Raw genomic sequence first — 27949 nt, forward strand, 5'->3', positions numbered from 1 at the left:
GCTTTAGATGCTGCTTGGATGCTGGCGCTTGTTAGCAAAGTTACGTCATTTCGGTTTGGGGGATGCTCATCCTTGCAGACACATTGTGGAGTTCATTAATTCCCAATCAACCCAAAACATCCTTCCACCTTACACTCCTCAGTCAAATAGTTTCGGGAGGGCAACTCCCCATCCCCTCCACCGCCCCCCACCATTCACCTTTTGACCAAAGAATCTAATGAACTGTTAAGGCAGCTAATTTGAATGAGTTCTTATCCCACTAGATGGAACTCGTTCAAATTAGCTGCCTTAACTCACACCCAGGCTAACTGTGGGGAGGGTGGCTTGGCCAAGAGCTAGTCTACTTTTGTCTTTTACCTTGCCTTTAGGAAAATCTGGAAGTCCTTTTACTGAAGATGGGAGTGGGAAAGTGCAGTCCCTAACTTGAAATAGCTGTGGAGAGTACCTCCTTGTAGGTAAGGCATGAAAGGCAGGAGAAAAAGTACCAGGCAGAAACAAGAAGTAGGTTTACACAGTACACCACCACACACATTCACTTCAAGTTTTATTTTGCCTCTTGCATGGTCTTCAGATAGTTTTACAGTTCGTTTTCTACAGGAACTGAGCTGTGATCTAAACAATCAATGAAATGTCATTCCAACCTTAATAAATATTCATTACCACAGAGAGCATAGCACTTTACCATCCTAGAGTGATGAAAGTACAGGCCTGGACATCTGTTGCATAGTCAGCATCTATGACCAGAGGACCAGCCAAATGATTATTATAAGCCAAGAGAAAACCACAAGCAAACTTGCTAAAAATCCTGATTCCATAGATTTACCCTGAAATCCTCCAGATAAATGCTACAATTGTCTACTAGTGTACAAAATGTACTTAAAGAGACAACCAAGTGGCATTAAGCTGTTTTAAACAGTTATCTTATAGAGATCTTCCCTTCCCCTTAACCCTTTAAAATGCAAACTTGGTTCCAGCTTTCCAACATCATACCCTTCTATCAATTAAAGGTTTCCGCCCTGAAAATGAATGTCTCCTTCTTCCTCCTCCCTTCATCTTACCATTCAGTGCACACTCACAGGCCTTAGTTCAAAGTCACTAGATACCACTAGGTATGATGCTTTAAGACTCAAAAGCCCACACTGATGAACTTCATGAAGAAAAATGTTTCAAGTTTCCTTCTCCTTGTCCGTCCCACCTCAGCTCAAAGTAAAAGAGCTGGTAACAAGACTGCAGGGAAGCAAGATAACAAAATCCTGTTCTGAATTCATGGAAAAGTCAGCCAGCCATGATGAAAAAATGAATCCTGCAGAGATTACCTGCTAGCCTCATGCTCAGAACCCCTAAAAACACCAAACCTAAATTAAAATACATGGAGCTTTCATAATCTGTGGTTAAAGGAAAGAGGGGAAAAAGGGGGTAACCTCTAAGTCACTGGTTAAAGTGTGCTCATTTATTTAAAAATTAGATAAAAACATGCAAGAATTAAAGACACTGATTTAATAAAACCAGTTGTAACAGGTCTTGAAATTAAAGGACAACTGATCTCAGGGCAAATGGGACCAATCAGTCCCTGAGCCCTACTTGACAGATTGCAAAACTAACATTTCACATGCTGACCTGCATCGAGGTTAATTTCCAGAAGTGACTGCACTTTGCAAAAGATTGAGTCCCATGAAGTTAGGCTCGTACCCAAAGTGGTCATGGCCTAGCCCTAGGTGGGAGGCACTTCAAAAATAATACAACTTCTTTAAAAAAAACAACAACAACAACAAAAAAAACCCAAAACACAAACAAAACAAAGGGAAAAGTAAAGAAAATCCATCTTCCACTGATTTACATTATTCAAAGTGCCATCCTGAACCACACACCCTTTCATTTTTCAAAAGGAAAAAAAAATTATAAAAACAGTGAACACAAACGATAGTCAGGTTACAGCTAGTTTATATACAAAAATTTACAAGTTTGCCATTTTTAAGCTTTTGCCACAAACAACTGCACATTTGTCCCTATAAAAGCACAACATGCCTGAACCAATGGTCACTACAAGAGACAACTGGCCATGGCTTTACAAAGAGCAGAAAAACCGCCCCAAATTAAAATCATTTATTCAGTTTAAAACTATGCCACAATCTTCCCACTTAGAATCTCTACCTTGAAGCCTCTGAAACCTACGAAATCTTTCTCATTTCTGCCATGTCCCCAAAGACAGACATTTCATTCAATAAGCCAAAGAAGATGACAAATGATTTTGATTACTATCAGATGAGAAATGCAACAACACTGGATGCAGAACACAGTGCTGACTACATTTATTGAAGACCCCCTCCCTATAAGCCCATGTAAGAGGTCTTGGCACCTAACACAAGACCCAAAAAGGAGGCCCACATCTGTTTCAAACAGGATTCGCATCAATACTATCTTCCAACCAGTGAGTAATCGCAAAGTGTGATGGGTGAGTTTTACACAGTCTTCGTTTCCAATCCCAATTGGCTGATTTGTTCCCATTCCAGAGGCTGAACTGTATGAAGACCCCAACCACCACCCACCAGGTTAAGAGACTTTCGGACAGTTCAAAGTGCCAACAAGTATCACAGGCTTCGACCAAGTATAACCACATCCTTTGGAAATCCTTCCATTTTTGCAATTTCAAAACAGCCTAACTTGCTGTAAAATTCCAGAATTCTTTTATCATCTGGTCTCACTTCACAGAAAGCCCCCCGGGAGCCTAGAAATGAAACAAATATTAAAAACGTAAATGTCAGTTAGAATCATGGATAGGAATTGTGAAGAATCCTTAATATATTTCAAATAGATGATAAGAGGACCTTGTCTACAACAGCCCCTAAATTTCATATAATTTTTTAAATTCCTATTAATATTCAGTGAATATTAATAGTTATCAATACCAAATACTGCAGTGGCAACTATCCTAAGTGATGGATATGTTAAACTAGCTTGAATGTGGTGATTACTCATGATGTATTTCAAATCATCAAATTGTACACCTTAAATATATATACAATTCTTGATTGTCAAAAATACCTCAATGTAAAAAAAATTCAACTGTTAGTGAAACTCCTCCCCAGAAAGAAAATCTTCTGAGGAAAAGGCTCTAAGAAGCCTCAAATTAAAATAAATGGAGCAAACAAAGTATACCTCTGTTTAATGTTTTTAATATAAAGTACCTCTGAAGGGCCCACAGGGCAAAGGCCATTCCACCCCATGTCACAAACTAATATAACCAGAGTATGTTGTATATTCTAAGACATACCTCATATATCTGGCGTGATTCTGTTCCAAGAACAACTCTGAGAATTATGCTGTCTTCAGAGAGAGTTGTTTAAATTATTCCACAAAGGGGACACCACTGACTTAAATAACAAAGATGCAAACAAGTGCATTCCCACTTATCAACAACCTTCTAAGGACTGGTCTCAAACAGGCTGCCCATTTTTGTACTGCAGAAGAACTAAAAATAGTTTTCTACACTTAAAGGTTGTGTAAAAAAAAAAAAAAAGAAAGAAAAAGAAAATGTAGGGGCACCTGGCTGGCTCACCAGGCAGAGCATGTGACTTGATCTTGGGGTCATGACTACAAGTCCGATGTTGGGCAGAGTATACTTTAAAATAAATAAAAAATAAAGTCTAGAATATTTATTATCTAGTCCTTTATAGAAAAGTTTCATACCACTAATATAAAGAAGTATATCCAAAGGTTGAAAATGGCAAACAAACTCAAACTCTGCATTCCTAAATGAAGTTTCTTCCAAAGGTTCATTTAATTTTCAGTTATCATAGTGAGTCTCCTGGCAAAATAAAGTTAACCTCATGTGTTCACTTCTCATTTCAATGGAGCTCAAAATAAGCATTTGTAGTGTAAAAGAGTGGCCCTTTCCAACTATTAATACACATACAATTCTTACCCCACTAATAATTCAGAAGCCAAACCATAAATGATGGGGAGGGGTATGTAAATTCACTGTAATTTACTTCTTTTTTTATCCTGTCCCCACTTAGCTCAAACACCAGCAACTACATGAATATGTACTCACCATTAGCCTTCAGTGAAGACAGGAGGCAAGCCATCATGCTTTTGGCTACGCTTGGGTCAGTTACTTTTTTGTGAATATCCATCTTTATCAGGGAAGGGAAGTTGGCAAGGAAAGTTTCTGGCAATACTTCCTGCTCTTCATGGAAACTCAACATTATTTTCTGTAAAAATTTGAAAGAGTCTCTTGACTTTTAGCAGCTACTCATTATATATATATATAATATACTCTATACACCAACTACAGAAACCAGCAATAGGAAAAGGAAAGCAACATTCAGAAACTCTTCCAGTCATCATGTAACTATCACAGGAAGAATTAATTAGCTTATAATTCTAGCACTTTCACTCTTAAAGTTTGTCTAAAGGTAAGGTGGAGTCCTGGATTGGATGCTGGAACAAAATAAGGACATTAGTAGAAAAACAGGTGAATAAAATGTGGAGTTTACAGTAATGCACTAACATCGGTTTCTTAAGACTTGGACAAATATAGAAAATGGGTGAGGGATATACAGGAACTCTGTATTATCTTTGCTAAATCTAAAAATAGTTAAAATTTAAACAAAATTTAAGTTTGTACTGCTTGGGCACCTGGGTGGCTCAGCTCGTTAAGCAACTGCATTCGGCTCAGGTCATGATCCCGGAGTCCAGAAACAGAGTCCCACATCCGGCTCCCAGCTCCACCAGGAATCTGCTTCTCCCTCTGCCCTTCTTCCCTCTCACGCTTTCTCTGTCTCTCTCTCAAACAAATAAAATCTTTATAAAAAAAAAAAAAAGTTTGTACTGCTTGCACAAAATGCACATTTAAAAAATGTTGGGGCACCTCGGTGGCTCAGTGGGTTAAAGCCTCTGCCTTTAGCTTCAGGTCATGATCCCAGGGTCCTGGGATCCAGCCCTGCATCGGGCTCTCTGCTCAGCAGGGAGCCTGCTTCCTCCTCTCTGCCTACTTGTGATCTGTCAAACAAATAAATAAAATCTTTAAAAAAAAAATGTTGCAGCAGACACCTTGGTCATTCTTTTTATGTTCCTATGCTGCGAACTATAATGATCAGGTATATGAAACAGTAAAACATTAACAGCTCGGGGCGCCTGGGTGGCTCAGTGGGTTAAAGCACCTGCCTTCGGCTCAGGTCATGATCCCAGGGTACTGGGATGGAGCCCGGCATCTCTGCTCAGCGGGGAGCCTGCTTCCTTCTCTCTCTCTCTGCCTGCCTTTCTGCCTACTTGTGATCTTTGTCTGTCAAATAAGTAAATAAAATCTTTATTAAAAAAAAAAAATCAACAGTTCAATCATCAGCATGCTGTGGTTAAAATAATATCTATGTAATCCTGAGTAAGTGAGGCCACTCCACACGATCCTCTTATTACACAGCCATATGGCTAGGGGCAGAAGGTAAGAAGTAGTAATAAACTGTAAGAGAACATAAGTAAATTTGTATGGGGAAGAGAAGTAAAGAATTTCAGAAAAGGGGAAGAGGAACAACATGGAAGAAAAAAGATGTCACAAATAAAAGGGTCCAAATATGTACCTAAATGTATTTATTGAGCATAAACATTATCAAAAAGGAACTATTTTTAAATATACATATGCTGATGTATAAACCAAATAAATGGAGAGAAAACTGCAGAGGATAAGAAAAATTCACTGAAGTTGGGACAGGGCTGAGTGCTCCTCTCTGGGGGCCCCTGGGTAGCTCAGAAGGTTAAGCATCTGACTCTTGATCTCAGCTCAGATCTTCATCTCGGGTTCAAGAGCAAGTCCTGCACTGGGCTCAATGCTGGGCATGGAGCTTACTTTAAAAAAAAAAAAAAAAAAAAAAAGTGCTCATATCTGGAAACAGGCTCTAAGTAGCTCACCTCTTTTTTTTATTACAATGAGAAATATAGTACCGAGAAGGCAAGTGAGCCTCCTAACAAACAAGCAAATGAGAGATTTTAATTACCTAAACTTGCCCTGAATACCCAAAGGGACCATTTAAGTCTGGTGATTCAAAACAGGGAGGAAAAAGAAGTCTATTATTTTATTTTTACTTGAGGAAGTATTATAACACTTCCAAATTTAAAAAAACTCCATAATGCTGAGGGAACAATGGAAAATGCCATGCTTGGGGGGGGGGCTGGGTGACTCAGTTGGTTAAGCATTTAACTCTTGATTTTGGCTCAGGTTGACATTTCAGGGGTCGTACTGGATCCAGCCCTATTTCAGGGTCCGCTCATGGAACAAGATCCGCTTGTCCCTCTCCCTCTGCTCCTCCCTCCAACCCCCACCCGCATGTACTCCGTCAAATGAATTAATTACAAATCTCTTAAAAAAGAAAAGCTGATGTTAAAAAAAAGTATCATACTTAAGAATAAGCAGCAAGAATTCTTTTTCATAGGAAATCTAGAAAGCACTGAGATTTTTAAGATATATCTGCTTTGTTTAAGAAAAATTACTGTAGTATAACTCTAAACCTGTTATTACCTCAGCCTCAGAGAGTTCTTTGTCACCATTTGGCTTGGTATACTTCTCCTGCATGAAGGGAATCCAGGAAATTTTACATTTCTTAATGAAGGGGGTAACATCTACAGTGCCCAGGGCATAACCACATATGCCATCTTCATCTTCTAGGACAAAACAGTAATCCAGGCTGAGGGAAAGCAGCCCTCCCACTAACCTGCTCAGAAGAAAAGAAGGCAGAGTAAATTTTTAACACAAAACTTTAGACTTCAGTGATGTAGGTCTAATGTACTTAATGGCAACCTATGGTAACTACATCTGGTTTAAGAAACTGAAAATGCACATTAATATTCTAATTTTATTAAAACTAAAGTGGGATTTCTAGAAAACCTTATTTTTATTCATCACCTCCCCTCAACCTGATTAATCTATGAAATGCTACTCCCAAATCCAACAAATCCAAATACTTCATCACATACTTGTCTCCAATAAGGTCAGGCTGACTTTGAAAAGGTAAACCCACTCCATCGTCATACATTTCTCTGCAAATCTTGTACACGGAAGCCTGAAAATATAATCTAGTTAAACAATGCATCAAGAAAAACAACGACAGAATTTAGTACTAGGACTCGTAAGTGAGACTAGACTTCTAAGACTGGGAATAATAAAACACCTGGCCTGTCATAAATATCACCACTGCTTGTTAAATAAAAATTTATGTACAGAATCCTGTTTGTTGTATCAGTAGAAAACAGTATGGTTCTAGTAAACATAGAGAGTTGCTTCACAGGGGATAGTTTTAGGTAGTTAAGCAGTGGATTCAAAATGCAGCATATAATGTTGTTGAGTCTCTCCATTCTGTATTGTCCAAAATGTTTTAAACATGCTGTCTTTAAACAGAGTTGCTGTTTCCTGTAAGCTGATTATCAACAGCCTACTGACACTTCACAACTGAAAACTACAGAACACTAATAGAGAAAATCAGTGAAAGACAACCTATCTTTTGGACACACTGATTATATTAATTCCAACTCTAAATACAGTTTAGCTGATCTTCATAAAGGAGGACTTGAAGGCCTTAGCTCAAGACGTTATGAATCTAAGTTCCTTATCAGGTTCTTCCTCAAGTATTACCCCTCGTGTGTTCAATGTTTGTTAACTTTTCCGCCTAAAGTACCTATTTGAAGACAGAAATACTTTCTCAGGTCATGAAAACCTGGAGTCCTTGAATCAACCCTCATTGGGTTCCCCGCTCATCAGGGAGTCTGCTTCTCCCTCTGACCATCCCCCCTCTCATGTTCTCTCAAATACATAAATAAAATTTAAAAACAACTTTTTAAAATAAATAAAATATGAAACGCTTCATAATTTGCATGCCGTCCTTGCACAGGAGTCATGCTAACCATTCTTCTATCATTCCAATTTTAGCATTATAGCTGCAAACACACCAGAACCAATTTTTTTTAAACAGGAGTTCAAAGGAAAGTAGTAAGTGAGCACCATAACCACATACCAAGTGGGTAGGCAGACAATTACCTCATCTTTAGGAAAATATGGTCTGATAGTATAAACTTTGGAGGTAGGAGTCAGTGGGGGTGGTTGAAAAAAGAGATCATTTGCCCCATCAATAGGCAGCAAACGCTGTGGGAAGAAACAAAAAGGAGATGGATTAGTGTTGGGAAGATATCCATTTCTTTAAATGGGTGTGCACTGCAGATTACCAACTTAACATTAACTGGCTACTGCAGGCAGACCTAAAGAAGAGGGGTGTACTATGCTTTACTAAAATAAACACCTCTTTGCTGGGGGAAGGGGGTGCTTCTGAATAGAAATTACCCAAACTGAGTTACATAGTTTTAGTGGCATATTAATGGAGATTTTAATTTATAGTTAAAAAAAAAATCTATTCCAGTATCACAAAGCTATTGTTTTTTAAACCAATCTTATATAGACCATCCCTGTACTAAAAGATGGCAGAACAGAATGTCAGGAGGAGAGGTTTGGTCTGAAGAGGGTTATCTGTCCAGGAGACGCTTTATCCCCAAAGCAATGCGCTTCAGTTTGCTGCGCGCAGCAGAGCACCTGTTGGGGGGAGAAAAGTAGAGCACCTGAAAAGTCCATGAACAAATTCCAACACCAAAAAAGCTTCTTATTTTGTTCAAATTTTCATTAATAGATTGTTCTTTAGAGTACAAGTTTTATTTATAAGACAGCTGGGAAAGTATTCAAAGTCCTTTCACCATTCACTTGCATATTATTCATCCTTTTTGCTCATGGAGTTTCCACTGGCAGACAAGCATGCGCGCATTGTGCATTGCGGGCGCAGATTAAAATGGTGTGCGACCTGCAAAGAAACAATGTGAAGTGTATACCTAGAGCCGCTGCGCTTCGCAGGCGCGGGGGGAATTGGCAGCATCTCCTTCAGAAATTACTGTGAAAGAGGAGGAAAATTTGATTTAAAATCCAGCTATGTAACTAAATTGAATTTGGGACTAGAAAGCCTTCGGCAGACCAATCCTTCCAAGCCATCTGATGCGCAACATAAGGTTTCTCATAAAACAAAGAAAATGTCAATTCAGTTGTGAATTCATATTGATACCTGGAACTCTCCTGCTAGACCACCTCTAAAGGCCCAGGGTTCTTGGTCTCCAATTAAGAACTGTGCTGAAGAATGACTACGACACCCTGTTGAGATCAGATCCAAGCGGAGAACGTTACGAGAAAGGGGATTTCCTGGGGTCTCAAACGTCCAACACACTAACAAACACTTTGTGGAAATAGCTCTCTAACAATAATAATCCAGGGTTTCAGGACAAGGCTGTGATAATAATTTTTTTTAATCTGTAATATAATTTCAATACCAATGTTTCTTCCTTTGATTAATGAATAATCACTGTAAAGAGTTCTACCCTTTAATTACTGGAAGGAAAGTCAGTCTCAAGTCTGTCTGGGTCATTAAGTTTATATATTCCCTACATACAGCTGTTAAAAAAAAAAACAAGCCAGCTGCTTGCTCTGTAGTGAATTACAGTAATCATGAAGTGAAATGAATTAGGTAAGACATTTTATTATCACAGCCCAGGAAGGAATTAAACCTGTCTGAAGTCACATTTTACATTATGAGGAAGGGTACAGGAAGGGAAAAAGGGGGAGGGACGGGATTAATCTTGTCAGAAAACTAAGGTCAGCAGACTAAACAAAAGAAATTGTTCAGTAAGGTGACAACAGAACACAATGAAAACTATTTTTTCTAAGAAAGACAATCCAATTCAGACTTGGCTAATACTAATAGACAAATTCTAAGAACTAAGGAGAGCCAATTGATGCTCTTAATTTATCCAGAGCTAAGACATACTTTTCTTAAAAGTATGACAGTATCTGGCTCTTCTGATTGACCATTATACTCTTTGCAGCACACTGAACACATGCACAGAGTGGCAGGGTTTGAGATCCAGAAGTCAGCACCAAGGTCACCATGACTTAGCCAACTTCAGAGGCAATAAAGGAAACTAACAACAAGAAATAATGGAAAGCAAATTATTTGGAGGCCAAATCAAAAGCACCTGCCTAGTCTTCTGACAAGATAAAGCAGCGCAATATAGTTCTTTTCCATTTGAAGACAGCATTCTACCTCCTGTTCAAGTTAACAGTCTCATCAGTACAAGATATAATGTGCTAGTCAGACAGTCCCAAAGCAAACCAGTTTTTTTGTTCACAAATCAGGCCCATTAAGAGATTATATCCAGTTTTGTCATTTTTTTAGGGGTAGGGGTGCTTTAAGAAAACATATATAGTATGTAAAATTTTGTAAAATAAATATGAAATAGGGCCAAAATTTAGGTTAAGAGAACATGCCCCATTCCATAGCTCAGTGTAAATTTACACTGCAGGAAAAAACTAGACTCTCAAACTTTAAGATCAGCCAATTTATCCTACCCCCCACTTTGAGACTACAACATAACTAGCACTTCCAACTATTACAATAAAAAGCTGCATGTACGAAGAGCTGTGTAAATGAAAACATGGTTAATGCCTCAGTCGCTGCGCAAACGTGACTTCAGTTCATGTCTACTGCCCTTAAATCTGAGCTACCTCACAGATAGAACCTTTCAATTTAAACTAATTAATCATGACGCGCTGTGAACATCTGCCGCTGTCCATCCAATAGTAGTAGACACTTGTGCTGAGGATTCTCCCATCTGTACACAATGGGGAAGAAGATAATAGAAGTCGTTAGTAATCAAAAGAACTGCATAGCCACATTCTTTAAAGGACTGAATGCCAGCTGGACTGGAGAGAAGAGGAAAACAAAGGGTTCTACTCAGTAACTCCCTGAAATTACTACAGATCCATGAAAATATTCTCCTTGTGAGCTTTTTGTAAAGCTATGTGGATGGCAAGACAATTACTTAAAACTTCTAAGATGCTCTGACCTTGAATGCATAATAGCTAGCTACTGTGGGAATTTGGGGAAACTGCCCCCATATTTGCACAGTACAGAAATAAAACTGGAGAGGAAGCAGAAACAATACTGTATATAATCAAAGATTTATTTTTTAGTAATTCCTGAATTTAAAAACTCAGTATCAAATGTTTTAAATGATACTTTCCCAAGCTCAAGAATCCAGATTTCAGACTAGAAATTTAGGATTTAAATCCCTATAAGAGATTTAACTCCCTGGCCAGAAGCCTGGAAGGCAAGTTGTCATCCAATAACCAATATAGAGGTTTTTCCTGAGCCTAGACACAGATATCACTAAAAAGAGGAGTCCTGGAGCCTTTTAACAAGAGTTAAAAATTCTCCATCTGTTGTGCTAAATATACAGAAACCCAAAGTTCTGTATTTTCAAACTAACAGACACTACTTTTAATTGCTAATTAGTTGTGTCAAAGGAAAGCTTTTTTTTTTTAATATTTGAGAATCCAAAAGTATATGGGCAGAAAGTGAGAAATCTCACTGCTACTACTCCTTAATCTAAGCTCACAGTGTTCACACTTATCTGTTTCACAACCAAGACCAAGTAACCCATCATAGTATTTGTGACTACTATGAAAACTATGACATGTCAGTTAGCCTTGCTGCCTGCTGTGCGCTGTATGTTAAGTCCATTACATATTCCTTATAGCTGGATTGAAACCTGGAAATGAAATGAGGTCCCTGGAGAAACTTGGCCATGCTGGTGCTTTTTACCAAGTTTGTTGAGAATTTCCCCAAAAAAGAAAAAAAAATCAGTTTTCAAGAGACACACAGAACTCCGTTTAATGAAGGAGAGAATTTTCAGGGGATTGCAATTTCATCCCCTGCTAAAACCAATTATTTGGTAGAGGAATAAAAAAAAAAGCCATGTGAAATAATACCAAGTAGCACCAGAATAGCCTACCACTAAAGCTCGCATGCGCACAGGGCTGGGAGGATAGCTTCCTCTTGCCAGGCCCCTTAGGTCATTTCAGCAATTGTTCTGTTAAACACAGCAATTAATGTTATCAAGACACAGCAAGCAGCAGAGAGCTTACAGTCACAATTCATAGTGTCTTATCTCCAAATCAGATAAAGCGCTAGATAGGGTTCCATCCAGGAAGCATTCAGTCATAGCAAGTTAAAGTCAGTACTTTTCTAACACATTTTTAAAGATATTTCTGCTGAATTAGCCCAAGGGAGAAAAATCAATTTGATGTATTTACGGAGACTTGCATCTCAAGTTTGCCAACAATGGCTATACCTTTAAAAGAAATCTAAGCAAAGAAATTAAACGGAGTTGGAAATTTGCCAATTCCTTACATATTTTTCTCCCTGTGGGATAATCTTTTTCTTTCTTTTTTTTTTTTCTTTCCATTTTTAAGGGACAATATATCTGAGGAAGAGAGATTATTCCTGGAGCACCTACCTAACCACTGTACAAAAGACTTCACCATAGACATTATACTCTTGATATCCCAAACATAGGAGTACATGTCATAAAGGATTGTCCTATTGGCACAGTTGGAGAGCCGAGTGAACATTCCCATCACCAATCCGCACATCTCCTCAAACTTGGCTGCTCGTGACCGCCATTCTTCAATCTATTGAAGATCAATAAAAATATGACTCAAAAAACTGCTAAAAAACAAAATAACCTAAAACTTATTCTAAACTGTATTATCAGGTACCTGCAACTTACCCTAAACATTAAAGGATCACTGGGCTTAAACTCTTTAGACAAGCAGTAAGTCTGTGTCTCCCCAAATCGACAAATATTTTTGAAATAATCAACTCTGGCTTTCCTTCATTCTATGAGATTCTATGCACCAGAATCAGCAGAGTCCACGTCCACTTTACAGAGCATGTTCTAAGATGTGGTCAATTTCAGAGAATTACCAACATACTCATTAAAAGCTTCCTCCATGGGGCGCCTGGGTGGCTCAGTGGGTTAAAGCCTCTGCCTTCGGCCCAGGTCATGATCTCAGGGTCCTGGGATCGAGCCCCACATCGGGCTCTCTGCTTGGCAGAGAGCCTGCTTCCCCCTCTCTCTCTGTCTGCCTCTCTGCCTACTTGTGTTCTCTGTCTGTCAAATAAATAGATAAAAAATCTTAAAAAAAAAAAAAAAAAAAAAGCTTCCTCCATATCTTCAGCATGGGGACCCACCCAGGCCAAAGAGAATAAATTAAGCATACTCACTTTTTCAGAGTCTTTTCCTTTGCAATTGACACTAACAACACTGCTGTTTGCTCGAAGCCACTGGAACTCTCTTAACATCTGTGCTCCTTTGGGTCCATGCTCATAAGGAAGGTAGAATAGGTCAGCAAGCAACTGCAAATCCTCCAAAGTCACTGGTTCCACAGTGTACAGAGGCTTTTCATTTGGACCTGGCACAAACTGCTCCTTGTTTGTCTGTTCATCAGTCTGCATAGGGGCAATATCACTAATGCAATCTTCCTGCATAGACATCTCTGGGGATTTTGATTCAGCTATGCTCTCTTTATCTGTGTCCATTGGTTTCAATTCCTCAGCCATTTTAGCTTCAACAATTTCAGTTAGTATTTGACTCTCATTCTTGTGGTCTGTTTCTTCTTGTTTTTCCACTACCATGTCCATGGGTTCCTCATCTGGTTGTTTCTTTTCTTCTTCCTTGGTCAGAGCTGTAGGCTCACCACTCAAGGCTGCTCCCTGGCTCATAATGGGCTCCTGATAAACTGTTGTAACTACAGTTGTGGCATTTAAAGAGGGTGTTGCAACTAAGGGTGTCCCATCAACTACACTTGCTTTAGCTCCACTGTGTGCAACTTGCCTACCTACAAAGACAAATCACCACAAAGATAATCAGAGTTAGAAAACAGAACAAATCAGATCTAGAGAAATGTTTTCTTGTATCTGTAACTGAAGCCTCAACTTGAGATTCTAAGTAATATTGAGCCCTGAGAAAAGCCCAATTTCTCTAAACCACCAGGGAGGTAGAGAGGGAAGAGAGAAAAAAGGAACATAATAAACATCCCCTAAATATGCCAACATGTATTATCTTCTCTTTTGAAGATCTAGATCTAAAAAAAATTATTCCAAAAGAGGTATTTTTAAAACAAATTAGCATTCCATCAAGATTAAAAGCTACTTAAGACCCAAAGTTAAGATTTTATTTAAAGACCTTATTCTCTAGATCCCTTCCTAAATAATATTTTGTTTGGTGGGCCTATGACAGGCACATCAAATGTTGTTTACTTTAGGACTCAAGCATGTAATCTAACCCCCTTAAAAGAAGGGCCCAACTTACTGCTATACTGATGAGGTACACCAAACTCCTGCAACCATTCTGTTAAAGCTAACTTTAGAGCCATCTGTGGACTATAGAGCACATCAGTTTCAATATCTTCATCACTGCCTTCATTTTCTAACTTTATCTGGATTGATACAGTACTGTCTTCACTGTCAGCTGCAAAAAAAACCCACAATAAACAGTTTTGATTACAAAAAGCCTCCTGATGAGAGGGACAAATGCAAAACAACAATTATTACAGTACAACTAGAGAAACAAAGAATAGGAATAAGAACAAACCTTAAACATAAAAATGCAAACACAACCTTAACTGAACCACTTCACCTGTAGCCATCTAAATACACTGCTAAATATAACATCCCACTTGAAATACAGAACACTATGTTTAGAATCACTGGAAAAGTCATTCATAAATGTTCACTGAGTACCAATCATTGGAAATGTGAGGTTTAAGGCACTATAATTTCCATACCCTCCCCCCAAATTTCCAACCCTTCAAGGGGCTTGTAACTATAATGGGCAAATCATGAAAAAATAAGCAAATTAGTAACTGTATTGAGTAGGGGGGAGAGAAAAATCAGCAGAGAACCCAAATATGAGCACAGATAATAAGCACATAATGAAGGTCGCTGAACCAGGATGTTAGAAAAGATAAGGTCTGAATTCTGGATACTAATATCAAAACCCTCCTATTCTTAGCTTTCCTTCCTATTTCCCTGCATTTGGCCCAGTTTGACTAATATCTACTATTCCGTTAAGTGCTTCATGCTCTGCCTTAAAAAGAGATAGGAGATAGAGTGGTGCCTGGGTAGCTCAGTCCATTAAGCATCTGACTTTGGCTCAGGTCATGATCCCAGTGTCTTGGGATCAAACCCCAAAAGTCAGGCTCCCCGCTCAGTGGGAATCCTGCTTCTCCCTCTCCTTCTGTTTGCTGCTCCACCTGCTTATGCTCTCTCAAATAAATGGAATCTTGAAAAAAAAAAAAAGAATAGGTGTCATGTATACAAAGAAGACCAAAATCTTATTTTTTAACGGAAAGAGTCCACAATGAGCCTTAATGGAAGGTATTAACCCAATAAACAGAAGTGGAAGTAGGAGTACAGAACTCAGGAAAAAACAACCATACAACTACATACTACACTCAAGCATCATAATGTGACATCTCCATACTTCCTAAATGGACTGAAATTCAGGTAACGTCAAATTTTCAGTGTCCAGTGTTTTTATCTCTTGCCCACCAACCTTTACTCATACTCTGATGCAATTTAAGTATTCCCTCCTCTATGAGATTGTTTCTTACCACTTCTGCTTAGCTAAGTAATCACTTTTTCCTCTGTATTCCCATAGCATTTTGTAGACAGCTACCTCAGCATTTATCAAACCATAGCACAGCCACCTATATGCTTCATTCAAAACCAAACTATGTCCTTCAAAAGTTGGGACTACTTTATTCTTTCCATGTTAGTGCCAGGAAGGTGCACTTGCCTTCTTAATGTGTGTTTCAATGTCAATGAATGTGAGGCGCCCAGGTGGCTCCCCCAGTTAAGTGTCTGCCTTCAGCTCAGGTCATGATCCCAGGGTCTTGGGATCAAGTCCCGCATCGGGCTCCCTGCTCAGCAGGGAGTCTGCTTGTCCCTTTGCCTGCTCCTCCTCAGGCTTGTGCTTGCTCTCTCTCTCTCTCAGATAAATAAAAATAAAATATCCCATTTAGTAAAAACCACCAGAAAACGCCAACTGAATCAGAGTTATTCTAGGGATAACAAGAACACTCAAAAGACTACTTTGTCTAGTACTCAGAGTTCAAAGACTAAGTCACATTTTAAAAGCAAAGAACCGGGGGAAAGGGTAAAGCAGAGAACCAAGGCAAGAAATTAAGTAATCTGTCCAAAGCCACTCAACCTATCATATCATATGTATCTCATTCACAGAACTAAACAACACACCTTAAAAACCACTTAAGAATTATGACAACAAAAGCTCTACTTAACTCCAGCTCTCCCCCCAAAGTCAGGGATTAAGCAGTGTACTCACTCATCACTACATCTTTTCTCACTCCATTCATGTTTGATTTGTACCAGGTGGCAAGGGTGTGGATGGCAACATAGTTAGCTTCAAATTCACAATTTGGATTAGTAAGGACTCCTTTTAACCGTGGGATGAGTTCTGTGGATCTTCCCTTGTATGGCCCCAGAAACAGTCTCTTCTGATCATAATCATTAGCATGAATGTTATCCCAGATTACTGGAGCTCTCTTAATAATCTTAGAAACCTCTTCAATGGACTCCACCGGAATTTCTTTAGAAACAACTTTAGGACCTAGAAACAATGACGATCATTTGTTAAAAGACCCTCAAACATGATTCCTCAAAATATACTGCATTCAACTTTTTACTGAATTTTGTTATATATACACTTTCTGACAATTTTTCTTTTCAAAGTAACACAGTATGTCTTTTTACTCATTTTTACCCAACCGTCCCTCCAGTATTTCCTCAGATCACATTTCTAGAATATAGAATAGTAAAAAGAGGTTTGAGCAGGCTTCCTCACACTGATACCTTAAGAAATAAATCTTCATGTGAACAATTTCTTTTTCCATTATAATACAGCACAGTGATTACTAGTTGACAATCCGGCATGATAGCTTTCATTTGATAAAACTCTCTTAAGGCTGAGATCAATACCCTTTAGCCCAGTTCCCTATTGTTTATCAACAACCAATACTGAGATTCACTGCAAAATCCTCAAAGATGTTTTTTATACTAAATAAAGAATGTATACTTCATAAAAGAAAGAGGTTTTAACAACAGTCTTCTGGTTCAGGCTCAGTTTTCAAAATGTATCCAATTAACCAGAACAACCAGTTTTTTTTTTAAAGTTCTAGCTACCTAAAGTTTTACTGTATAAATCTTAAAGACTCACCTGTCCAAAGCACCTCAATTCCAGGTAGAAGCTTTTCACCCACAGTCCTTAAATAAGGAGACTGAGACACATTTGGATAACAGAAAGTGCCACAATATTCTGAATGTAGGAGGGAAAATTAAGTAAAATAGTCAGGAATAAAAAGGCCATGGGTTTTTAAATGGGGAAGAAAAATGCCTACCAATTCTAAGTTCTTTTCATCCAAATAATAAACAACCTCCATGTCCTGTCCCAAAGCAAGTAAACTAAAGTGGGTAGTTCATTAAAGAATCAACTCAAAAAAAGACTCAATTCATAAATCTGATATTCTTCCTCCAATAATACAGATCAATCCTTATGATCCTTATAGTCACTAAAAATACAAGTTTACTAAAGAAATAACTGGAATTTTTAGCATTTCCTACATACTTCTGAACTGCCTACATTTCTCAGTAACAATTAGAGGCCAAATAAAAACAAACTAATAATATCCTAACAGAAAGAATGCAACATTATGCCCATGACTATTAGTACTCAACTGCAAGTAAACTGTAATTTGCAATGAATTAAATATTTCCCACTATAATCTTACTAAAGGTGATCTGAGTATTCATGTAGTATCAGACCACTGAGATAAGGTTCACGGCTCAGTACTTGAAAAGAGACATACAAAGCTAAATTCAGACTAAAAATTCTTTGACTAACTTATCTCTTCCTGGAAAAAAAAAAAATCAAGGCAGGGGAAATTTCTTGTAAGTCAAATTTTGAAAGGAACTAAGAGAGGCTAATACATTTTCAATGGAAGAAAAGGGGAGGGGGAGGAAAAATTAGCAAGTTTTCTATGCTGACTACTGGATATAAGAGCCCAGATGGAAGTGGGAAGAGTGAAAAAGGATACAGATATGCACAAGCAGAAAAAAGGAACAAGTAGGAGGAAATGAGAAGTGACTAAGTTAAAGCAATGTTAATTTGCCTTTTCCGAGTTTTTCGTTTGGATAATACTATCCTTTCAATCCTGAAAATGTACTGCTCAGATACTTCCAGTACTAAAAATACATGGTATCTTTTGCTTGTTCAGTTGCCATTTATTAGTCCCTAAAAGTTCTTCAACGTAAGGCCTTGAGAAATGTCTTCTAGGAAAATAATTCCTAACTTTATACACCACCAAAGGGAGAGGGGACAACACAGTAAAACCCATACATGATTCTTTGAAAGTGATGTATTTCAAGAAAACTAGTTAAATGTAAAGCTATTATATACAATACCTGTGGGACAGAAGAGGAAAGTTTCTGGCTCTCCTAAGTACTGATAAATTTCGTTTGTGATGGAGACCTGGGCATGAGCAAAAGAACTGAATACCTCTTTGTCTGCTGCACACATATTATGGTCAATATCATCAAAAAGCAAGGCAAACGACCTGCACCCAAACTGAGAAACCTAGAAAAGGTAAAAGAAACAAAACAACAAAAAAAACCAAAATGTTGTAAAAGCTCATTTTAAAAAAAAAGATTATTCATTTATTTGAAAGAGAGCACATATGCACATGCAAGCGGGGGAAGGGCAGAGAGAGGGAGAAACAAGCAGATTCCCTGCTGAGCAGGAAGCCCAACACAGAAATGGGGCTCAATCCCAGGACCCCTAGGTCATGACCTGAGTTGAAACCAAGAGTCGGGTGCTCAACCAACTACAGCCACCCAGGCGTCCCTTTAGCAGCTCATTTTAGAGTTAAAATAAAAGGAGCGTCTGGCTCAATCAGTAGAGCATGCAACTCTTAATCTCGGGATCTTGAGTTGCAAGCCCATACAGGGTGTAGAGTTTACATAAAAAACAGGATTCCAAGTATTAAAGCAGACAGTAGTTGTACCTAAAAGCCAAACATTTTCCTAAGAATGTTCAAAGCCAAACCTATTGTTTTTTTATATTTTCTATGTTAAACAGCTAAACAAGTTTAGGAAACATTTTAATTTGGGTTTGAATGCAGTCTGCTCCAACAAAGCTTCAACAATATGGCCCATCTTACCTCCTTGGCTGATGATTACAGAAGACCAAACAGATAGAAAAATACAAAAACACAAATGACATGTGAACTCAAGAAGCGAAAAAACAAGGCCTGTTCTAGTCCCAAAGACACACTGATCTTAATCTCTGCACAAAAACCTAACTAATCCATGAATCTTAAGGAACACAGCAGTAGTATTTGAACAAACAGGAAAAAAGCCTCTTAAAAAGCCCGAGTGGCTCACTCAGTTGAGTGGTGACTCTTCTTGATTTCTGCTCAGGTCATGATCTCAGGGTTGTGAGATCAAGCCACATGAAGAGCCACATGAAGCTCTGCACTCGGTGTGGAACTTAAGATTCGTTCTCCAAAACAAACAAACAAACAAACAAAAACCAAAACAGATTCTCTTTCTCTGCCCCATGTGCATGCACACACGGGCAGGCTCTCTCTCAAAAAAACAAAACAAAACAAAACAAAAAAAAACCAAGGCATGTTCATGGAAATTTAACCTCCTTATTAAATTTTTAATTACCTTGATGCCATCAATAACATAAACTTTTGCTGGGGTGCCTGGGTAGTGCACTTGGTTAAGCTTCCAACTCGGTTTCAGCTCAGGTTGTGATCTCAGCATCATGAGATTGAGCCCCAAGGCAAGCTCTGAGATCAGTGTGGAGTCTGCTTAGGAGTCTCTCTTCCTCTCCCTCTGCCCCTCCCCCCACAAAATAAATAGAAAAATCTTTAAAAATAAATAAATAAACCCTTGCCAAAAGAAACATGCACAGGTCTATATATATTGTGTATCAGAAAATTTACCAGAAAAGATGTGCAGTTTTGTTTTTTTTTTTTAAAGATTTTATTTATTTATTTGACAGAGAGAGATCACAAGTAGATAGAGAGGCAGGCAGAGAGAGAGAGGGAAGCAGGCTCCCTGCTGAGCAGAGAGCCTGATGCGGGACTCGATCCCAGGACCCCGAGATCATGACCTGAGCCAAAGGCAGCGGCTTAACCCACTGAGCCACCCAGGCGCCCCTGCAGCTTTTTTTTTTAAAGATTTTGTCAGAGAGTGTGCTTGCACACGTACATGCGCACACACAAGCAGGTTAAATGGCAGGCAGAGGGAGAAGCAGGCTCCCTGGTGAGCAAGGAGTCTGATGGGGGACTTGATTCCAGCACCCTGTGGTGTACAGCTTTTATGTTAAGCAGAATATAGATACCAATGAGGTTCACCAACAGGTTTACAGAGGTAAACCTCAATGGTAAACCACAGTTTACATGTCTACCTAGTCTGTTTTCCTTCTAATCGTGGAAAACCAGCCATTTCCAGACTGAATTACAACCGACGGAACTGATGTCTAACAGGTAAAAACCCTGTTGCTATAATCTTGGTCACAAACCCAGTCAAGTACCCCATATATACAGAGCTTCTCAAAATGTGATTCTGGACAATCTGAATTCTGAGACAAGTCCCCATTCGAAGTCCATATTCCAACCCCAAGTCAGTTTAAGAATCTCTGGAAATGGACTCTATCAGCATTCTTTTAAGCATCACTTGTAAGCACTTTTTAAAAGATTTTATTTATTTATTCGACAGGAAGATAGCCAGAGCCAGAGAGCACAAGTAGAAGGAATGGCAGAGGGAGAGGGAGAAGCAGGCTCTGTACGAAGCAGGGAGCCCAATGCTGGCTCAATCCCAGGACCCTGGGATCATGACCAGAGCCGAAGGCAGATGCTTAATGACTGAGCCACCCAGGCACCCCAATAAAGCTCTCTTGACTCACAAAATATCCTTCTATGAAGAGTATTAAAATTAAAAAGCTGTACAAAAGCAAAGAAGTATAAATTTGGTCCCCCCTCCTTTTTTTTAAAGTTGGCTCCATGTCCAGTGTGGAGCCCAACAAGGGGCTTGAACTCATGATCCTGAGATCAAAACCTGAACTGATATCAAGATTCAGACACTTAACCAGCCAACCAAGCCACCCAGGCACCCCAAAATTTGGTTTCCTTTTAACGTCATAAGAGCAACTCAGAACACGTTTAATTTCAAATACTGATTTAGGGGAAAATAATGAAAAAGTAATGAAGTTACCTGGTCCAGTTTGCGTTTCAATGTAGATACTTCCTTGGGGTTAGAAAAGGTAATATCCAAACCAGGTGAGATAGCATAGATGAACTCTATCTCGTATTCCCGTGCAGCAGAGATGAGAGTCATAAGTTGCTCTAAAGAAGAGAGTCCATGTATTTAGAAAGCAGCACAGAAAACTAAAAGAACCTTCACCTTTCAACTAAAGAGAAGAGTTCATTCTCTCCAGTTTGCAATAGCTCAAGAAGAAAAAGTTCCTTAAGTTTTACAGGACTGTCATATCCAATGTGACAACAGGCTATATATAAAATGCCACAAACCTCATGTGACTTAATGTCATTAATAAGCATTCTCTTCCTTTCGCTGCCATTTCTCTTAATATTAAATTAAGCACTTCTCTTACTGAATATAAACCATTTTTATTTCCTACAGTATTTAATATGGTTTCTGTTTCTGCAGTCTCTGAACAACTGAAATTCTTAAAAAATCCACACATAACTACTTTATAATTTGGAAAAAAAGAAAAACATGTTAACAAGCAGGGTTAAGTAATGGTCTTAACGATCCTTATCCTTTAGGTTTTTAAAATGTGACAGACAATTTTCCTAAGTAAAATAAAATCCTATTCTATATACCACAGGATGTTATCTTTACATAACTTTCAGTGGTATCTCAAGATAGTCATTTGACTGTATTTTGATTATTGATCACATAAAATTTCATTACCAGCACCACCAAAAAATAATTAAGTTGAACCCACACTTAAATTAGATAGAGTAGTAAGCAAAAACATTAGATGGAGATGGAGTACGTTTTAATTGCTTCTTCATAATTTAAGAAAACTTTCTGCCTTCAATGCCTTGGCTGCTCTCTGTAACCAAGTATCTTGTTAGCTACATGTGTATACCATTTAATTCCAAGTATAAAAATGTTTCCCCATTTACGTGTCCCCAAAGAAAAGCACCACTTATCTAATTTATAAGGAGATGCTGTGATGTATTACCTTATTTACAAATTTTATGTACTTAACATAAGATGACACACAGCAAGGATAATTTGTGATGGCTTTTCACTTAAGTATAAGCCTAGACTAGGGGGATGTCTATTTTAAAGAAAAGCAGAACAACTAATCAAGTGGTCAAGACCAAGCTTACTTGTGTCTGAATCAAAAGGATCAGTAATACTGATCCTGTCCTTACTTAAGTAAATTCTGGTATCTTGTTCATGAATTTTTTTTTTTTTTGGCCTTAATTTTGGCTTAAAACTTGCATAGGATATTATTTATCTTGACCACTGATTTCTTTTGGAGCCTCTTAAAATCTGCACCCAAGGCAGGCACCTCACTTGCCTTGCCCTAGGCCTAGTTCTGTTTCAGTACCTCTTTGTCCAGTGGCCCACTGTTCGGACCACTGACAAAAGTTATAAAGTACAATTTATGATTACAGAACAGGTGGGAGTCAAACTGGCATAACCATGAATCACACAAGGCTGTGCAGTTAGTGCTGCTCTTTCAATCTACACTACAACTCACAGAATTATCAGAAAGAAAAAAAGGAAACTACCTACAAAGAGAAAATGAAATATAATTTTTGTACAACCACATTTGAAATATAGCTGTTTTCTTACACATTCTGAATTTATGGATTAAAAAGAAAAAGATTACCAGCTTCCTCCACAGAATACATCTCTCGCCAAAACATCCTATGTTTGTAGTCATCTTTTGGGGCATATAAGTACGTATTTAATTCCCACTTCTGGAGCCTTAAGGGGAAAGAAGATTATATATGTATAAATAAGCAACAAGTATAGGCTATAAATCACAATTTTTCCCTTTTCTTGGAGCATCTCCATCTCTTAAACAGCTAATAATACTCTGGGGCAGCAGCTTTTAACCTTTCTGTAATCCAGAAAGGTTAAAAAAAGAGAAAAAATTCAGTATTCCAAGAAAGGTTAACATATTAAGTCTTTTTTTTTTTTTTTAAGATTTTATTTATTTGAGAGAGAGAGAGAGATCACAAGTAGGCAGAGGCAGGCAGAGAGAGGGGGAAGTAGGCTCCCTGCTGAGCAGAGAGGCAAGGCTCAATTCCCAGGACCCTGAGATCATGACCTGAGCCGAAGGCAAAGACTTATTAACTCACTGAGCCGCCGAGGTGCCCCAACATATTAAAGTCTTAAAAACAGCTCTGAGTGACACAGGTGAAGCCCAAAACCTACTGCTTCCCCAGGGAACTTTGAAAATCCCTGGCATAAGTGAAATAGAGGTAGTAGACCAAGGCAAAATTAACTTCTGCAACTGAGAAATCATCAAAATGTACCAGGCCTACTCAGTGTTAGTTTTTCTTCAAACAAAAGGAAATGTTAATGGTTTAAGACTCTCCTTCAGAAAGTAAAAAATTTACCTTCTAAAGAGTTCTTTTCTCTGTTCCATAACCCAAGGTCTTCCATAAAATCCTAGATTCAAAGTAAGACTGAAATTATTTTCAAGTTTCGAAATGTGGTAAATTGTTGAGTAAAGCACATTACAAAACATACAATTCCATTTTGTAAAAAAGCATGTACAATATACCAGCATCTGAAGGCTATTTAATAAAACATTAAGGTGTCTCTGATAAAACGACTTTTACCCCTTTTTGCTTAGATAAATTTTCTAATTCTTTTCTACCATTAACAATTATTATCTATACAAAAATCACTTTTAAACACCTAAATGTCATCTCTTTTCACTGCCAAAAAAGACCAAATAGATTTAAATTTAACTTAAAAAAATTTTTTTTTAATCTCTACACCCAGTGTGGGGCTTGAACTCACAAACCCAAGAACAAGAGTCACATGCTCCCCAGACTGAGCCAGCCAGGTGCCCTTAAAACTAACTTTTCATTATTTTAAGTAATCTCCACAACTCGTGACGAAGATCAAGAGCTGGATGCTCTAATGACTGACCCAGTTAGGGTTAGATGCCCCTAAATCTAACTTTTTAAAAGATCTCAATCTTACAACAGTGGAAGAGGGGAAGCAAAGAAATCCCAAACCACCACAGTGACAATTACTACCTGCGAGATTTAAAAAGTTAAAACTGCCTTTAGAGTGGGGGGTGGGAGAGTAAAAAGGCAGGGGAAAAAAAAAATCAGAAACAGAATTAGAAAAAAATCTGACTGAACTAATTTTATGATCACTTTTTTTTTAAGTTCCTGATATAAGAAAAGGGTCCAAAAATGCCTTAAACTATTTTCACAACAAATTCAACAGTGGAGCTGGCCCAAACAGGAAAATCTCAAGTTGTCTCAATTCCAGAGCAAAGGTTTGAACGACTGGAAATTCAAGAATGTGACTTGCTCCACTGTCCCAGAAGGGGGGTGGGGGGAGGGCCAAGCACTACTAACACATACTGCAGGAAACAAATCTGCAGAGGAATGACTTAAGCAGTGGTATAAGCACCAAACTAGTATTTGCAGCTCCCTTGTGTGCTAATCAGACCTAACAGTTCACCTAACCTTTATTTCCCACCTCAGTCTAATCACCTACAAGAGGTAAAGACAACCTCTCAAGTGTACCATGAAGATGGTTAAGATTGTATCACCAACACAGTGCTCGCTTCAGGAGCACATATACTAAGACTGTATCATGAACACAAAATACTCTAAACACACAGAGTCTACTTAAGAAACTACCTAAAACTGAAATTTCTGTAATGCATTAAACTCCAATCGCTAGACAGGATGGTCACTCTGCACCACAAACAAGAAAAATGACAACCAAACAAAAATTCCTTGCATACTTACGTATGAAACTGCAGCACTTTCAATCTTGACAATTCAGTGTTACCGCTTACAAGTAATTTAAAACATTTGGTAAATATATTTTTTTTATTTTTTTATTTATTTATTTAACAGAGAGAGAGAGAAAGAGACAGAGATCACAAGTAGGCAGAGACCAGCAGAGAGAGAGGAGGAAGCCGGCTCCCTGCCGAGCAGAGAGCCGGATGCAGGGCTCTATCTCAGGACCCCGAGACCATGCCCTGAGCGGAAGGCAGAGGCTTAACCCACTGAGCCACCCAGGCGTCCACATTTGGTAAATATTATACAAGTCTTTCTAGATTTCCTACTACACTTGGCCTTATCATTCTTCCCTTAAAGGAACAGCCATTATACACTCCTTCAGAGTTGTTCCAATATATGAAAGAAACATTTTATCTTCAGAAACCCTAACTTTGCTGACAGGTTCATGGTTTCGGTTAACTGTCACCACAAAGAGGAAACAGTGCTACATGAGTTATGACCAACAAAGGTCTGTGAGGGAAAGAAAATTTTTAATAAGAAATCCTGCCAGTACTTCCAGAATTTCCTTTCTTCATTCATTTTAAGAATGGGACCAACTTAGAACTACCCCTCCCCCCCAAATCAAGTGCTCAGTCACCAAGAAAAACATATATACAGAGAGAGGAAGAACAATAGATGACAGACAACTCTATACTCTGAGTAGTTCCGTTTCAATACTATTCTGGGGAAAAAAACAACTTACTTAAACCACGAGATTTTCTCCGTAACTGCTTAAGATGTAACAGGTAAGCTTCTTTAGCTTCATTCTAGCCTATCTCTAAGATTTCTATATATCCCCTAGCACTCCTTCTCAACCCTCCACCCCAAAATCTGTGATGACAAAATACAGACTTTTTCTAGAATCTCCCTGCATGGAAACAAACCCAATGAATACACCAACAGATTAAGTCACACAAAGCAATCATGTTTTCAAAAACAAGGACTCCAATCTAATATATGTAAGTAGTTTTCCATTCTGTCTTTCCCCCAAATTCTGCAAGACCTTTAACTTGTGAATTATTTCACTTTTTACTTGTAGTCACATATTAATCTGTTCTCCCCTGTAATTAAGCTTTATCTAAAATACCACAACCACAACCACCACCCATCCTTCAAATGAATATACACACTAACACTGGAAAAGCTGAAGCTTTCAACCAATAGGGCAACTCTTCTAATTCTCCGTACCTTTTTGGTTTTTTGTAAAGACTAATTTTTATACAGCGTTACCCTACGCACACCATTATATATTAGAGACAACTAATAAAGCAAACAGCTAAGAAAGTCTAGGTAGGCCAAAGACTTCTGAAAACTAAAATACGTTCTGTATTCAAGAAAAACCAACACTGCAAGTAACTGGAGATTTTATACAATGTTCAGTCGAATATTTATCCACTATATTAATAAACTATGAGTCTTCAGACCATTTTCCCCAACGACCAAGAAAAGAAAAAAAAAAAAAAAAGGTCGGCATTTTTTCGAAATTGGGAAGGGAGCGTCAGAAGGACATTTTTAATCCTCTTCTGCAGTCTCTAAATTCAAATTCTGTATCTCTGATACTATTAAAGCCAAAGCTCCATCCCCCGAGCCAAAGCACAGCAGCCGGCAAAGGACAATTTTCTAGGCTGCTAAACAAACTCCAAAGGGTGGGGGCATGCGGACCAGAGAGCAAAAAACAAAAACGAAAAACTGAGCAAAGGGGAATTTGTAAATCCCTAGGCCGACAGTGCTGTCTCTTCACTCCAGGAATATAAGCACATCTGTGTAAGTTGATTTTTTTTTTCCCAAAGGTTGATTTTTTTCTTCCCCAAAGGGTGAGGACAGCAGCACTACATACGTTTTATCATTTGAAGAGATCACTCTAGGGAACAGGATCTCGAGGTACAAAGACGTACAACACAGAGCCGAGCCTAACACCAGGCTCCTTACCGCCGCCTCCGCAGGAGCAGGCCTGGCTCCAGCCCAAGGCGGGTGGGGTCGGGGCAGTTAATAGCCAGAGGAGAATTCAACGTGAATAACAACGTGAAGGGAGAGGCGACCGCCAGGAAGACTTGCCCACCGTCTCACCTCTCCCCTCGTCCATGGAAGGTCAAGTTTCGGAGCCAAAAAAGTGACTCCCTTTTAAGACCTCCTAAAGCACCCCCTTCACGAAGAGAGACTGTGTTCGTATTGGGGCGAAAGCGGAGGGAGGACGCCGTCGCCCAGCCCGCGCCAGAGCGCTCACCTTCCACTACGCCACAGAGGAATCTCCGAGCCCCTCCTGCCGCCCCGGCCACCGCTGCTACCCCGGCCCCGGCTGGGTTGTCTTCTCCAGGGGCCGGAGCTGCTGGAGGCTCCAACGATGCCCCCGCGGAGGCGGCAGGGTTGGAGTTGAGCTCGCTCTCCCGCTCCTCCAGCGCCGCCTGGCTCTCCTTCTGCACCATGCTCCTGCCCGCGGCCGCCGCCACCTCTGCGGGTCCTCCTCGGCCTCCGTCCGTTGGGCCGCCGGCCCGGAGCCCTGGAAAGGGCCTCGGCTCCAAGCGCGCGCCCTTCCTGCTCCTTCCCCTCCCCCTCTACCCTTCCCCCTCCCTCTCCGCAGGGACCCGAATGCCCGGATGAGAAGGGCGGCGGCACCGGCGCGAGCCCTTTGTCAGCCGCTGCCTCAGCCTAAGCTGGGGAGCCGGAAGCCTAAGCGGAGAGCGAGGCCGCGACCTCTCGTCCCCTGGAGGCAGATAACCAGACCTCCGTCTCTTCTTCGCAGTTAGCCTCTAGTGCCTCCGGAAAATCTTAGTTCTTCCGCCGTTTGCCCCCCTAAGCCCTTAGGTCTCTTCCAGCACTGCCTCCACCGCCCGCTTCCTGTTTATCCGCACTGCGCCTGCGCCGGAGACCGGCTCAGACCGGTCCTCTCAGCCCGACTCCCCCTCCTCCTTTTGGGCCAGCCTA

General features: G+C 39.4%; 1 protein-coding gene and 1 non-coding gene across 2 annotated transcripts; both read right to left on the reverse strand.

Moving 5' to 3' along the window:
- Positions 1 to 527: 527 nt before the first annotated feature.
- Positions 528 to 27878, reverse strand: OGA (O-GlcNAcase). Its single transcript, XM_046026462.1, has 16 exons — positions 27252 to 27878; positions 23612 to 23663; positions 22876 to 22973; positions 21219 to 21349; positions 18399 to 18570; positions 17155 to 17253; positions 16264 to 16548; positions 14230 to 14388; positions 13143 to 13756; positions 12373 to 12547; positions 9087 to 9172; positions 8024 to 8128; positions 6967 to 7052; positions 6512 to 6704; positions 4052 to 4211; positions 528 to 2725 (listed from the first exon to the last, which is right to left on the reverse strand). Exons 1-16 carry the CDS (start codon positions 27448 to 27450, stop codon positions 2589 to 2591), a joined length of 2751 nt encoding a protein of 916 aa, XP_045882418.1. The 5' UTR covers positions 27451 to 27878; the 3' UTR covers positions 528 to 2588.
- Positions 7834 to 7937, reverse strand: LOC123955880. Its single transcript, XR_006821421.1, has one exon. It is a non-coding gene; the product is annotated as a U6 spliceosomal RNA (small nuclear RNA).
- Positions 27879 to 27949: the final 71 nt, after the last annotated feature.

This window comes from Meles meles, chromosome 13 (assembly GCF_922984935.1).
Source record: "Meles meles chromosome 13, mMelMel3.1 paternal haplotype, whole genome shotgun sequence".
In the NCBI taxonomy this organism is placed as follows: domain Eukaryota; kingdom Metazoa; phylum Chordata; class Mammalia; order Carnivora; family Mustelidae; genus Meles; species Meles meles.